The sequence below is a fragment of the Alosa alosa genome, chromosome 22 (assembly GCF_017589495.1).
Source record: "Alosa alosa isolate M-15738 ecotype Scorff River chromosome 22, AALO_Geno_1.1, whole genome shotgun sequence".
In the NCBI taxonomy this organism is placed as follows: domain Eukaryota; kingdom Metazoa; phylum Chordata; class Actinopteri; order Clupeiformes; family Clupeidae; genus Alosa; species Alosa alosa.
In genome coordinates this window covers 16,196,835-16,212,227 of record NC_063210.1, presented here as the reverse complement: position 1 = coordinate 16,212,227, position 15,393 = coordinate 16,196,835, and the positions used below count along the sequence as shown (strand labels likewise).

Below are 15,393 nucleotides of genomic sequence, written 5' to 3'. Positions count from 1 at the left end.
TTTTGTAACTAATGTAGTATACTGTAAGTCATTTTGGGCAAAAGCGTCTGGTAAATACCATAAACATACACATATGTGAATGGATTTGAAGTTAGAGGAGTTGTAGTGACAGAAATGTTTATTAAATCCATGAGTAAAAGACAGCATTAAATGCTAGTACTTTAATAAAATGTTGATAGTGTAAGGCATCCTTAGGTCAGCACACTTAACATCTTTACCGTTCTTTAGAAATGGACTTTGTTTTTTTTTTTTTTTTTTAAAACAATGTTTTAAGCACAGACTTATGCCTAGTGGTTAAAAAGAAATAATTTTTAAAAAAGTAGTCATTGGCTATATTAGGTGCAAAAGAGCATAATGTAATGCTATCTTGGAAGAGAAAAGTTCATGTATGAGAGAAAAAGGAAGGAGGAAAAGAATAGTTCTTCCTTCAGCTGTCACCACAACTCAGACGAAAGGACATAACACTTACAGTTCCCAATGCACATTCACCAGTTTCAGGATATGATGGCTCAGATATGTCCTCGATAAACAAACAGCAGCTCAACTTGTAGGCAATACCACCTGGACAGACATCATTCAACATGAGCCATGTTTGGGAAGCAGGTAAACTCTCACTCATAGTCTTCATAAAAAATCTCCCTGGCTTAATGAACTTCCTATATTCCTCTTCATCAAGAAATGCTCCAACATTGAGGTATATAAAACTCCAAAAATGAAGTAAAATAGAAAGTATAAAAACGAGTCAGGTTACACACTACTATTTAACGACACTCAAAGTCCCTCAGTATAGCAACCAATGACCTTGACAGTGGATCTAACAAAAAAATAATGAGGCATGAAAGCAGAGGTGTGAAAGTCCAGCTTTAGAAAGTAAAAGTCATATTGGTTTCCACTAATTATCTTATATCAGTGGTTCTCAAACTTTTTCTGTCCACCCGGCAAAATGTTTTTTTTTTGCGTTTTGGTTCTATGTTACATTTCCCGTCTCGATCTGCTGGATCAGATGTTATTTGAATTAATATGTCGGTCTGTTTATGACTCCTATGTTTGTGTGTGGCTATTTGTTTTGAATCTATGATCTTCCTTGTCAAAAAAGAAAGGCATTATTAAAATGAGAAAAAAAAACTAATTTCCTCACGCCCCACCTGCCATGTCTCTATTCCCCACCCAGTGGGGCCCGTCCAACACTTCCCACAACACTGGCTGACGAGTTGTGCCAATTAGAATCAGCTGGTTTAGTGAGTGGCTGGAGCCAATGTGTGGTAGGACTTCTACTTTCTAAAGCCAAACTTTTACACCTCTGCATGAAATAGAGTAGGGCGCCACACTTTGGGTCTTCACAGACTCTGTCTCATGAGTTTGATCATGTCGCCATACATCTCCTGCGGAGCATCCAAGCCCCAGATAAAGTCCAGGTGCTCCCAGTGCGGGATGTCGCGGTGGAACACCAGGTTGGGGATCTGCGTGAGGAGCACACTGATGTCCTTGGGGTCGGCAAGGGTGTCATGGCCACCAGACCAGAGGGCTGTAGGTACCTTCATGTCCTGGATGTTGTAGAGAGGTGGGGTGGTCTGCAGAAACAGGCAAGAGACAGAATATGCATTTGAATGCATTTCATGAAAGCCTAGCCAAGGGTGAAACATGTTGGCAATTTTAACATGATTTATTATGAATAAGCCTATTTATTAAAGCTTTTTTTAAACTTTTTTTGAAGAGTGCCTTGGACAATCCATCTTTAATCATATATTTTTTCTACCAAAGAGCACCTTCAAGCTACCAGAGGAATTACACCGCAGCCCTCCGAACTCCTTCCAATGCATTTTGAATCATTGTAGATTTCCTTGCTCAATTCCCTTTCTACACCCTTTATTTACCGTGCTATTTGCCATATAGTTTCTGAAAAGACAGGCCTAAAAGCTTTTGTTGACTAACTGTGAACTGTTTGCTGTTGACTTAACTATGGCTGGCATGAAATGATCTAGTAGTCTTTCACAAGGCGTGCTGTTTCGATTGAGAATGTTATGAACCTACTGAAATAGGCTCAGTAACACTTTGGTTGGATAGTTCAAATATCCAACCAAAGAGATCAAATATCCAACAATAGAGATCAAATTCAGTATGTGGAATTGTGATTGAACAATTAACTGGACCCTTAATCCTTACTAACCCTTATCAAATTCCAACCACTAACATTGACTCGAGTGGCTTATTGCTTTTCTAAAACTGTTACTAAATACCTGGCAAAGTTTCATAAAGTAAAGGCACAGCAACTAGAAATATAACAAGTTATTCCTAGATAATCATTCTTCTGGCAAGAAACATATTTCCTCTATCTGAATGGTTGCCAAGCAACGTCGAGACGCAACTACTTTAACTTTTGTTTTAAGTTATGGTAGCGCAGTAATATAGAACGAAATGCGGTCAAGGTGTATGTTTATGCTGCATTTTACAACGGCATCGAACGTGATTCAGCCAGTCACAATCAAGGACCGGAACTATCAGTTTTAGAATGAGTATTAGTATGTGGACGGCCAATCTAAGTACAGTGTGACCCAAAGCTCTGATAAAATGGTAGCCTCTGATAACAGGGTGTGATGGCTGAAATGGGCTTACCTGGTTATAATGTTCCATGTTTCCTTTTCTGCCATAGTCGTAAGCCATCAGCTTCCCATGTTTCACAGCCTATGGACATGAATCAGAGGTTTGACCTTTTTATACACACGTCAACGCAAACACACACACACACACACACACACACACACACACACACACACACATACTTTCTACCATTACCTCCAAGCATTCAATGGTTTACATTAACAACTTATAAACCATATAATGTGTCATGCACAGAGCTCTGTTAAACAAACTTTTGTGAACACAGTATAGTGTAAGACTTGAGTATACAAGAACAGCAGCATAATAATTGTATGTGTATATGGTGTGCAGTGGTGGATGAAGTACACAAATCCTGTACTTGAGTGAAAGTAGAGATACACATGGTCAAATGTTACTCCAGTAAAAGTAGAAGTCCTCCTTTTACATTTCCACTTGAGTGGAAGTACAAAAGTACTTGCCTTCAAATGTACTTAAGTATCAAAAGTAAATGTCCTGAAATGTATTATGACCAATAAAGTTGCATTTACTATTGTTGAAATGATTCGGCACAGACATAGGCATTCATTGAGCCTTTCTCCTCCATTCAAGGACAAAATGAGCTAATAATTGTTGTATGTAGAAAGAACTAAAAACAAACTAATGTGATATCTTATCTTAGATACTTCAAAGTAACCACATTTTTCTTTGTTGAATGAATTACACTTTCGGATCAAATCAAGATGTTCCCTTTTGTGTTTGATAGTGTCAGATTGTCTATCATTGTCTATCATTTGCTCGATGGCGTCAAGAGGCTAGTTATGGTAACATCAATATTGTGAAAAGGGGTAAACAAGGTACAGTAAATGGTGATTATGACAATAACATAGGTTAGGCAACACCATTATTTAAAGCCTAGCTCACTTAATAGAAAATATGTAAGTACACATGTATTTGGACAGTCTTTTTTCCAAAAGGAACTTCAGTTGTAGGCTACTTCAGCTGTCACAAAATGTAGTGGAGTAAAAAGTAAGATATTTGGCCTCAAAATGTACTGGAGTAAAAGTAAAAAGTTTAACAAAATTGAAATACTCAAGTAAAGTACAGATACATGAACAAGCGACTTAAGTACAGTAATTGAGTAAATGTACTCAAGTAATGTCCACCACTGATGGTGTGCTATGATACACCATACATATATATACAGGCCACCACCTGGATTTAACTAAGCAAATAGGTAAGAGCCTCCCTGTGGGGGCAGTGGTGTGATCTAGGGGTTGCTGCAGTTGGTCAGATCTAGGTTCAGCAACGTTATGTTCCCAAAGAATGAGGTCAGCTGACTATCTGAATATACTGAATGACCAGGTTATTCCATCAATGGATTTTTTAATTTCCTGATGGCACGGGCATATTCCAAGATGGCAATGCCAGGATTCATCAGCTCAAATTGTGAAAGAGTGGTTCAGGGAGCATGAGACATCATTTTCACACATGGATTGGACACCACAGAGTCCAGACCTTAACCCAATTGAGAATCTTTGGGATGTGCTGGAGAAGTATGGGCAGAAGTCCGAATCTCCTGTCATCAATACAAGATCTTGGCGAAAAATGAATGTAACTCTGGATGGAAATAAATGTTGTGACATTGCAGGAGCTTGTGGAAACGATGCCACAGTGAATGCGTGTCGTAATCAAAGCTAAAAGCGGTCCAACGAAATATCAGAGTGTGTGACCTTTTTTTGGCCAGGCAGTGTATACAGTACTGTATGATGCTGTTCTTGTGTATACTCAGGCCTTACACCACACTACAGTGATGGCCAAAAGTGTTGGCACCCATGCTATTGCTATTAGCTGGTTTGATTTGCATTGAGCTCAATGAGCATCAAACCAGCTAATAGGCTAACTGAAATAACACCATGCCAATCTCTAGGTATGGTGAAGGGTATGTGATGATGTGGGGCTATTTTAATTCCAAAGGCCAAGGTAACTTTATCAGGATGCACAGTATTCTGGATCCATGAAATAACTGGCCTTTAAAAATAAAAATCTGCCTGTCTCTATGGGAATTTAACATAGGGGTGGCAATACTTATGACCCCTGTATTTTAAGGAAGAACATTTACCGGTATTTATTTATGATACATTATTCATTCACTAAGAAAATTGGTGTCTTTAAAGGTTAGATATTTTCTAATTTTTCACTTAAGGCATTAAGATCAATTTCTAAAAGATGATTTTATATTCCTCTTTTCAGTCAACTTTAGCATGGGTGCCAACACTTTTGGCCATCACTGTAGATAGATAGATAGAGATAGATAGATAGATAGATAGATAGATAGATAGATAGATACTTTATTGATATTGAACATACACACATATATTCACTAACAGCAGAAAAAGTAATTAAAAGTATATAATATAAAAAACACAACTAAGCAATAAGGACTGTAGAAGATAAAGAATATACTAAATATACTAAAATACAAAAAGAGCATGGTGCTTCCCTGATTGAAAAAGACACCCACACAACTATTATTTATAAACTAGTTTGTCGCTCTGGTGTGTGAGTTGCCGGTGGGGCTCTGGCAGTAAACACTGCGCCAGCCGTTGGCAGGATAATGACTCCCTTATCTTGTCACAGATTGGAAACGGAAGGTATTCATTTGGCAAATCATTCAGTGAAAAGCAAACACGGTGTATGACACATCTCTGTCAAATAAGGGAAAAAAGGCATAAATAAAGTTGACAGAGTTTTCAGAGGGGTGTTCAGAGGGGTGTCAAGGGTGATGTGCTCTGGGTTTAACCTCAAACGGACCAAACAGTCTCAAGTGAATGAGGAATGGGAAGGTATGAAAAAAAGATCAAAGCGATCAGACGGGGCATGCCTGCTGAGAAGACTGGGGAACAGTGAAGGGTGGGTGGTGGGGTGTGTTTGTGTGAGAGAGAGATAAAATGTGTGAGTGTCTACCCTTGTGACAGCACACAGTCTATGTTGATGTCTTCACTTTTGTGCAAAGTGTTGGGATGTGTGTGTGTGTGTGTGTGTGTGTGTGTGTGTGTGTGTGTGTGTGTGACTGCCACAGTGTTTATGCTCACACATGCAATCTTGTTGTGTACAGCAGTTCTGTCAATAAAGGAAGTGTGTTGTGCTGTCGAGAGTCTCAGCACTGTGATTGTACAGTACACGCTGGTGTTCAGTCTCAAGACCTGGTGGAGTAGATTGGTACGTCACTGACTCTTATAAACACCCCAGGGGTGTCTAACAGCACTGCTAAAAATATGGCATGGCTGTTACATACAACAGCAAGCATTTCCTTGAGACGCTGGAACGGTTTCAAGATTTACATGGCTCATGAAATGGACGTCATGGAATACAAGAATCCAGCAGAAGAGGGACCTAAATGCTCTGTGACTAGATCAATAATGCCAGCACCAAAGTATTACCATTCAGGTGGATGAAATTAACTCAGAAAGGCACATGGTTAACTGACAGAATAGTCTTACATTCTTTAAAAAAATGCCATGATGTCACAATGTGCCATGAAACTTACAGCCGAGTTACACCGGATGTACAACTGAACCATTCTGTTTGTGGAGATTAAAAATAGTTTCAGAAGAATTTTTTTTCACATGCACCGTTACCATGTCTGGTGTGGCCCGTTCCATTGATTACAGCGGAAACTGATTGTTGCAGCATACATTCCGTGAACGGAACGCCTACATGATGTGCCCACTGTAGCTTCCTAGTTACTTACTTTGCTTACTGATCTCTAGCAGTTAAAGTTCTGTCTGTGCTTACCTGGGCCCAGTGGACCATGTTTTGCACTGAGGTTCCAGCAGGGCAGTGAGTTGTGTACACTGGCGTCCTTGTCTGAAGAAACGAAAATAAATAAATTACTTGGATAAATCATTCAAAAGTGATGATAAAAGTAGGCTACTGATGGTCTTAATGAAGTGTTTTGAGACTGGAGTTCATCATTTATCTTTAACCCAGACAGCATAATGATGGATGATAAAACAGCCTTTATTCATCATGTTTAGCTTATTGATCCAATATTGATCATTTGTCTAAATTTATTCTGACCACACTTATCTTTATACACTTCACATTCACATTTCAGGATTAATATCTGACTCACTGACAGAGGTATCTACAGCACCCTCTAGGCTACATTTATTGGCACATCTTGTAAAGTTATTAGTTAAACTAGAATTAATTTGTCCTGTAGGATATTTGTCTTCTGCATTTTAAAGACAAGAAAAAAGAGGTATAGATATCATCTAATAAACATGTTTCCCCTAAAAGTTGGATTTTTTCCTCATTATTAAAAAAAAATCATTGTGAAACTAAGATTCATTCCAAAAATATATCTATTTTTACTCATCTTTACCAGTGGCGCCAATAAATGTGGAGAGTGCTGTCTGGCACATTTAGCTTTAGGTTATCAGAGAAACAAGTTAGACTTGTGCAGTCGCTACAAGCCAAGGCTTTGAACTGGTTCATAGAACGAAAACGAAAACCAGAAACTTTTGATGTTTTTCCTAGGAACAGAAATTAAACCAGAAACTTTATTTTTATATGTTCAGAACAGTGAACAGACTGTGAACAGACACGTTTATCTAAAATAAAGGTAACCGGTTAATACCATTATCTTTTTCGTTCTTTGACAAGATTTCTGTGCAATATGACTTGGTGAGGTTCACTTCCGGTCGTTCACTCATCGGGAGAAATGTAATAGAGAAGCTTGCCGCCAGCTGTACAGGCAGAATTTTTTTTTATTTCCCTCTGGGGCCTGATAAGGTTTTAGGCATTTGTTTATAAGTTTAATATTCACAATGGTAGCTATGTACACACCATTGTGGTTTTGTATTGTCTGATGACATAAAGAGACAAAAATGCACTGATTGAGCCCTGACCAGGTTTGGCCAATTGATGTTCACAATGGCAGCTGTATAAAGATAAGTATTCACCAGCCAAATATTCACCAGCCAAAGAAGCTGTGGAAAATACTGAAAGACATTGGTGCTGGAAAATCAAATAGTAACAGTTGTAACACTGGGATTGATATTGACAATTCAATTTGCTTTGACAAAAAGGTTATATCGAATTATTTGAATAAGTTTTTCACTACAGTTGCTGCCAGCCTGGCTTCACATCTACCAATAGGATCCGGGAATTTTGGGGCAACATTTCTGAGGTTAATTTATAAAGATGTATCACCTGACTCATTTGATCTATGCTCAGTATCAAATGAAAAGATAGGCGAAATGTTGGCATCACTATCCACCAAGAAGGCCACTGGCATGGATCAAATTCCTGCCAGATTCATTAAGGACAGTGCTAATGTTAAATGGGGCGCCATTGCACACATAATTAATCTGTCTATACAACTTGGTAAGGTTCCAACTGAAATGAAATGGGCCAGGGTTCTCCCTCTATTCAAGAAAAATAGTAGGACAGATGTTAAAAAATATAGACCAGTGTCAATCCTACCAACTTTGTCTAAAATTTTGGAAAAAGTGGTCTTTGATCAGATGGAGAAGTACTTAACCCAGAACAACTTGCTATATGACCTCCAATCTGGTTTTAGATCTGCATACTCCACTGACACATGCCTCACTCACCTATGTGACTACATCAGACAAGAAAGTGAAAAAGGAAATTATACTGGCATGGTTTTATTAGATTTACAGAAAGCGTTTGACACTGTGGACCATTCAATTCTTTTATCTAAGTTGCAATGCATGGGTTTTGGCCAGGCATCATTACTGTGATTTAAATCATACCTATCAAATAGAAATCAAATCTGTGATTATGATGGGGTATTGTCAGAACCATTGCAAATATCTTGTGGGGTGCCCCAAGGTTCAATTTTAGGTCCTTTGTTATTTCTTATTTATGTAAATGATATGCCAGCAGCTGTTAAATGTAAAGTAATTCTCTATGCTGATGACTCCTCACTACTCGTATCTGGTAGAAACATCTCTCAGATTCAACACACCCTTACTGATGAGTTGAGTAATGTAAGACAGTGGCTGCTAGACAATAGACTGTCATTACATGTGGGGAAATCAGAATGTATTTTATTTGGTACCAAACATAAGATAAAAAAGGCACCTGAGTTAAAAGTCAGATGTAATGGTAATGAAATACAAACAAAGTCAACAGTTACATATTTAGGTATGTATATACATACATATTAGGTATATAGAGAAGCTATTAAATAAAAGTGCTTCCAAATTAAAATGTTTGTACCGTAACACAAGGCAATTAGATTTTAAAGTTAAAAAACTCCTTGTGTCGGTGCTTGTGCAGTGCCATTTTGACTATGCCTGTTCAGCATGGTACAGTGGCCTGACAGTAAAAATTAAAAATAAAATGCAGGCTATGCAGAACAACATGATCCGTTTTTATATTAGGTAAACCACCTAGGTATCAAGGGGCGGTGGTAGTGTAGTGGTTAAGGAGCTGGGCTAGCGTGCAGTAGCCTGAAAGTTGTCGGTTCAATTCCTGGCTTCCACCGTTGTTCCCTTGAGCAAGGCACTTAACCCCAGGTTGCTCCGGGACAATGTGATCTTTGTAATATAGCTGACATATGTAAGTCACTTTGGTCAAGAAGTGTCTGCTAAATGTAATGTAATGTAATGTCACTTCTAATGATTTTAAGACAGTGGACTTTCTGCCTGTGAAACTAAGGGTTGAACAGCTAAAACTGAATCATATGTTTAACATTATCAATGGGGTAGCCCCTAAGTATTTGGGATCCCAAATTATAAAGGTGCATACTCAACATACCCATGAAACAAGAGCAAGTGTTCGCTCCTGTAAGGTACCATCTGCAAAGAGCGCGGCACATAGCTCTTTCTTTTATACAGGGATTATGCTATGGAATAGCCTTCCATTTAATATTAAAATGGCAGAAACAAAAAGGGTTTTTAAACAAAGGGTTAGAGTTTTTCTAAAGTAGAGAATTAGGTGACTTAGCAGTGTTTCCCCTACAATGTATTTAACAGCGGATTTTCAGCGCCGCTGCAACATAATATCACGAGATTCACTTAACACACTGTAAAAGCACAACGGCCAACGTCATCTCGAAATTGTTTTCTGAAAGTCTTGAGTAAGTTAAGTGCATTAAATCCGCACTTAGCCTCTCATTATTCAGGACATATATGCGGCATGATGTGTCAGGTGATTACAAGCCCAAAGACAAGTCTGCAGCCCATATGGCTAGCCTACGTTCTGAACACGGTTACATTGTTTAGCTATCTGACTGATGGGGTCTTGCTCCGCCACAGTGTAGCCTATGGTGTCATCGTTCACTTGTAGGTTACACAATAAATAGCCTACTAGTGCCTAATAGGCCTGGTGACAATAAAAAATGATATTAGTTATATTTCATCACGAAGCTGTTTGTATGCCGTGAATTCGCTTTGTAGCCTATGCCATATGTTAAGCTTGAGCAATTCCTCTGATCCAAAGCCTGCTTTGACACATTGACACTAATGTGAAACATGCATCCTCCTCTCTAGCCTACATCAAATAAAAGAAACCAATTCATGATTACGAAATTAATTTAACATGGGGAGTTTGTTGTGATTTAGCCTACTGTTGTGATCGCGGTTCTTTTCTGCTGATTGGATTTACCCCGTGTCGTCAACTCTGAGAACTCTTGCTCGCTGACAATTTTATCCAGAGAGCTGATTTCCCAAAGATGAGCCTCCATCAATATTCAACGACAAATTATTAAAACGTAAGTAATGCAATAGAGTAAACCAATGTGCTACAAGGTGTATGGTCTTAACGCGTTAATTGTAGCCTAGACTTGTAACGTTAGCGTGGGGCTATATGTAATGTTTGCATGGGAAAGCTAGGCTAACACAGTCTAGGCCTGTTTAAACTGTCTGATAGTTAAAGGAAATATGAGCATATGTTGGCATATCATTATAGCCTAAATTCTGTCCACTTAGCTATAATAGGCTATCACAAACAGACCTTTTCTACGTTCTGGCATTAGACATATAGGAGCCTACATTCTCTTATCAGAAAGACGTGTTCTCATAACTTCAGCGTTCTCTTGACGGTGAGACTAACGGTCGCACTTCAATCAAGTAGCCTAGGTCTTTTTTTAGAAGTTAATTGTGAGTGAGTTGTATGGTAACTGTGGGAGTGATGTAGAAGAAAAGTGAGTATTTACTTTTTTTACACGTGGGTTTGTTGTTTTGGGACTGAGAAATGGACTACAAGGAGAGCATCTGGCTCGTGCATGCGTGTCAGCATTAATGCCCCCCACAATTCAATTCAATTACCAAAGAGCCTTAGAGATGTTCTTTGAAAAGCCCAGAAAAATTAAGTGCTTTCGCCCAGATTGGGTGTGGCCTTTGCCATTAAGACAAATTGAAACAAATTGTAAATAATCTTTTTTTCTGGGTTGTGCCATTTCATTTTTTTCTTCTATCATTTTTAACCAATAATGTAAAAGAAAGCTGAAAATGTCCACAAAAAGAAACACTGAAGGTATGATATAAAATTAAAAAAAAAAAAAAAAAAAAACCCCCAAGTAATAGCAATCACTGCTGGAAAAAAAATCTAGGGGGAAACACTGCTTAGGAATGTGATTTTATATGTGTATATGTGATATTTGTTGCATGTGTTTGTATGTCTTGTCCTCTTCCATCAGGGACCATGTTGGAAATGTTGGTTTTTACGCTTTTACATGTAATCCTTTGGATACCCCCTTTGTCTTCCTATATCCATAGGACATAGACAACATATCAAATGTTGAAAAGGAAAATGTGGACTATTTCATGGAAATATATGTTCATTTTGAATTTAATGCCAGCAACATGTTTAAAAAAAAGTTGGGACGGGAGCATGTTTACCACTGTTCTGCTTCACCTCTTCATTTAACAAAATTCTGTAAATGTTTATGAATTGAAGAGACCATTTGCTACAGTTTTGAGAATGAAATTTTGTCCCATTAATCCCAAATAGGATTTCAGTTGCTCAACAGTATGGGGTATACTTAGTCATGTTTTTCATTCCATTATGCACCTAATTTGACAAATCTGGACTGCAGACAGGCTATCTTAGCACCTGGACTCTTCCTTTATGGAGAAATACTATTTAAATATGTGCAAAATTCATTTTGGCATTGTTTTACTGAACTATTCAAGGTCGTCCCTGGAAAAGACATTGTCTGGATGGCAGTATATGTTGCTCAAAACCTGTATACATTATTCAGAATTGATTGTGTTTTGCCAAATGTGCAAGGTGCCCATGCTGTAGGCACTAATGCTCCTCCACACCATCATAGATGTTGGGTTTCGAACTGAGCACTAAAACAAGTTGGATAGGTTGGATACTTGGATAGGCCCTCTCCTCTTTAGCCCAGATGAGTCCATGATTTCCAAAAAGAAATGCAAACTTTGATTGGTCTAACCACAGGACCTTTTTCCAAGTTACCTCAGTCCATTTTAAACAAGCTCAGGCCCAGGTAAGAGGGTGGTATTTTCTGAATCATGTCTCAATACAATTTTAGCTGTTACAATGTTGGCTGCAGTTTTTGAATTGATATTAAACAGTGCACATAGACAATGGTTATCAGAGGTTTTCCTGAGCCCATACAATGACAGGTCTGTTAACAAGTCTGGTATTGATGCAGTGCCATCTGAGGTCCAAAAGACCACGGCCATCCAATGTGTTTTTCAGCTCTTTCCCTTGTTTGCAAAGATTTCTCTGGATTCTCTGAATGTTTTAATAATATTATGTCCTGTAGATGATTAACTCCCCAAATACTTCACAATTTCATGTTAAGAAGCATTAAAATGACATTGTTTCATCATTTGTGCACATAAGTTTACACAGAGTGATAAATACCCCTACAGCTTTACTTCTAAGAGTCCCTGCCTCTCTGGGATGCTCTTTTTTCATACCCAGTCGTGTTGCCAGTTACCCTAATTAGTTGTGAAATATTCCTCCTTTTGTTTTCTTTATCATTACACACTTTTCCAGCATTTTATTACCCCGTCCCAACTTTTTTTGCAACATGTTGCTGGTATCAAATTCAAAATTAGCATATATTTTCCAGAAAATAGTCAAATTTGTCATTTTCAACATTTGATATGTTGTCTGTGTCCTTTTTGCAACTAAATATGAGTTTAAGAGATTTGCAGATTATTACATTCTGTTTTTATTCACGTTTTACACAATGTCCCAACTTTTTTCTGTTTTGGGGTTGTATTTGTATGTCCCACAGCTGACATGGAACGTTATTAACCGGTTCGGGAACTTTATGTTTTTGTTCTAATCGGTTCAGGAACGTCAATTTTTAGGGTTGAACTGAAAACGGGAAACGTTAAAATACTGTTTCTGTTCGGAACGGACCAATTAGGAAATAATTCTGGTTCAAAGACCTGCTACAAGCACATGCCCACAAGTGTGAAGTGATGACCAAAACTATTCTGTTCTCACACAGCTTAACTGGGAAACTGGACTCTGTTCCATACCATGTTGAGATTATTCTCATCGAAGCCACAGAGCAGGAAGAAGATGTTTCCACACAGAATGTTGAGCGGCTCTTTTGAGCAAAACTTGGTTGCAAAGAACTTGATGAGATCGTTCTGCGGGAAGAAGTTCTTGTCGCCAAAGATATCCTGCAAACATTCCAAGCACAGCATTGACATAAATCAGTACCGTTCTCCTACGGTCATGACTAAACACCACATCAGTAAAATGAAACATAATTAACACTAAATGAAATTGGCCTCAACATTTGTGAACTAAGTACACCAATGTAACTCCTCTCAAAGCAAGAATCCAGAGACAACACTGCAGTCTAGGCAATGTTAGCAGAGATCCCCTATCGGAACACGACATACCAAGCAATGACCACCACTCAGCATGTTCCGCTCTGACCTTGCACAACTCCTAGGACTTCACAGGCCACAGGGCTGATATGACTGCTTTCAAATATATACACTTGTAGCTTCAGACAGAGTGGAGAGCACAATCAGACAAAGAGCAGTTCACACACACACACACACACACACACACACACACATATGCAGAGAGAGAAAGGGACAGAGAGAGAAAGAGGAAGAGAGATAGGGAAAGAGGGATAGGGAAAGAGAGAGAGAGGGGGGAGCAGAGACACAGATGAAGTGCTGCTGCCACTCACCCAGATGAGGAACTCAGGGAGGATGGACAACTTGGTCATGGGGCTCTCAGTGAACGACACGGTGGCCACAGGTGCCAGGGCAAAGAACATCTTGATCTTACTGGCCAGCTCAGGCATGGTGGAGAACGCAATGAAGGCTTAGAGAGAGGAAAACAATGGCAACCACTGATTGAAATTCAGCAGCAAATGTTCTCTTTTTATCTTGATTCAGTTTCTTCCTATTTATGAATATGATTCCTACAACATCTACCCACACACAGTATCTAAAATGCAGATCTAATCTTTACAAATATTATTATTTGATATTAAGATAAAATATTATGGCTCATAAGCACAACAATAATGGGGATGGGGGAGGGGGGGGTAAATATGATCAGGGAGAGGGCATGAAGGCTCCAGACAATCAGAGAGAGATGATTAGATGGGGAGACATCAGAGAAGAGGAACTCAGACTCAATCACTGGGATGATAGTCTGCGGTAAAGGCAGATAAGAGAGCATCACGTGATCCCAATGAAATCCGCCGCAACTCAAAGCAAGTAGAGACTCAGTGATTCTCAAATGAGATGAGTTTTGCAAAGGAGAATCTGCGTCTGGTTTAGAACAGTAATCGATTGTTCTATTCTAGATTCTGGATTGAAGAGTCTAGATTATATTCTAGATTATATTCTAGATCTAGGTCTTGGTCAAATACTGTTCAAAGATGACTCTTGAATTTAAAATCTAAAATTTGTCAATATTTCCATTTACAGTTAATGGCAGTTAGTGGCAGTTAATGGCAGTTAGTGGCAGTTAATGGCAGTGCTTACCGATGGTTGTTCCCTGAGAGTGACCGACGTAGAAGATCTGCTCCTGGCCAGTGGCCTTGGTGATGTAGTTGATGACTGCAGGAAGGTCTTTTTTGGCCATTTCATCATAGCTACACAAGCACAAATAAACAACAGAAAGAGATTATTTAATTTTGATTTCCATATGGTGTTTCCATGTCAAATTAATTGTCTTTCTGGATGACTCTCACTGGAATATCCAATATCAGGGGGCGTTGGATTATAGTTGTATAACAATTAATTAATAACAATTATCCAACTATAATTACCATGACAACTACCTAGAAGGTTCCTAGAAGTTTCCGAAACAAGTCTATTTGGAATCTTGACATTTGTTGACACATAAAGACACACACATGTGTGTTTGAATGTGAATGTGTGTGTGTGTGTGTGTGTGTGTGTGTGTGTGTGTGTGTGTGTGTGTGTATGTGTGTGTGTGTGTATCATGTATGTCTCTATGGTAAGTGGTAAGTGTATACTGTGAGCTGTATAGCTGTACCTGAATGCCCAGAACTTATCCTGGTCAGGGGTGAGACTAACATGCTTCATTGACCAGGTGTTGCCTCGGCTGTTCCCCATCCACACGTCGAAGCCGGCCTCTGCCAACGTGAACCCCAGGCTGGTGTTGGGCAAGTTGGTCACCCAGTTACTTCCTGCGGCCAGCAGCCCGTGCTGCAGGAACACCACCGGTCTGGGATCTGCGAGAAACCATAGGACACACGTCGGACACATCAGAGGAAATCTCACAGAAGTCAAAGGAGATGTACTGTATAGCACTCGCCGGAGGAATCAGGAT

At 39.0% G+C, this 15,393-nt stretch overlaps 1 protein-coding gene across 1 annotated transcript in view; it reads right to left on the bottom strand.

Annotated features, from left to right (window-relative positions):
- Positions 1 to 100: 100 nt before the first annotated feature.
- Positions 101 to 15,393, bottom strand: part of lipf (lipase, gastric) — a 24,202-nt gene continuing 8,909 nt past the window's right edge. The window contains exons 4-10 of the mRNA XM_048232644.1: positions 15,097 to 15,295; positions 14,580 to 14,689; positions 13,772 to 13,908; positions 13,101 to 13,247; positions 6,394 to 6,465; positions 2,614 to 2,682; positions 101 to 1,571 (exon numbers count right to left, since the gene is read on the bottom strand). Coding sequence (XP_048088601.1) covers positions 1,338 to 1,571; positions 2,614 to 2,682; positions 6,394 to 6,465; positions 13,101 to 13,247; positions 13,772 to 13,908; positions 14,580 to 14,689; positions 15,097 to 15,295 — 968 coding nt within the window. The 3' untranslated portion in view covers positions 101 to 1,337. The remainder of the gene's footprint in view (positions 1,572 to 2,613; positions 2,683 to 6,393; positions 6,466 to 13,100; positions 13,248 to 13,771; positions 13,909 to 14,579; positions 14,690 to 15,096; positions 15,296 to 15,393) is intronic.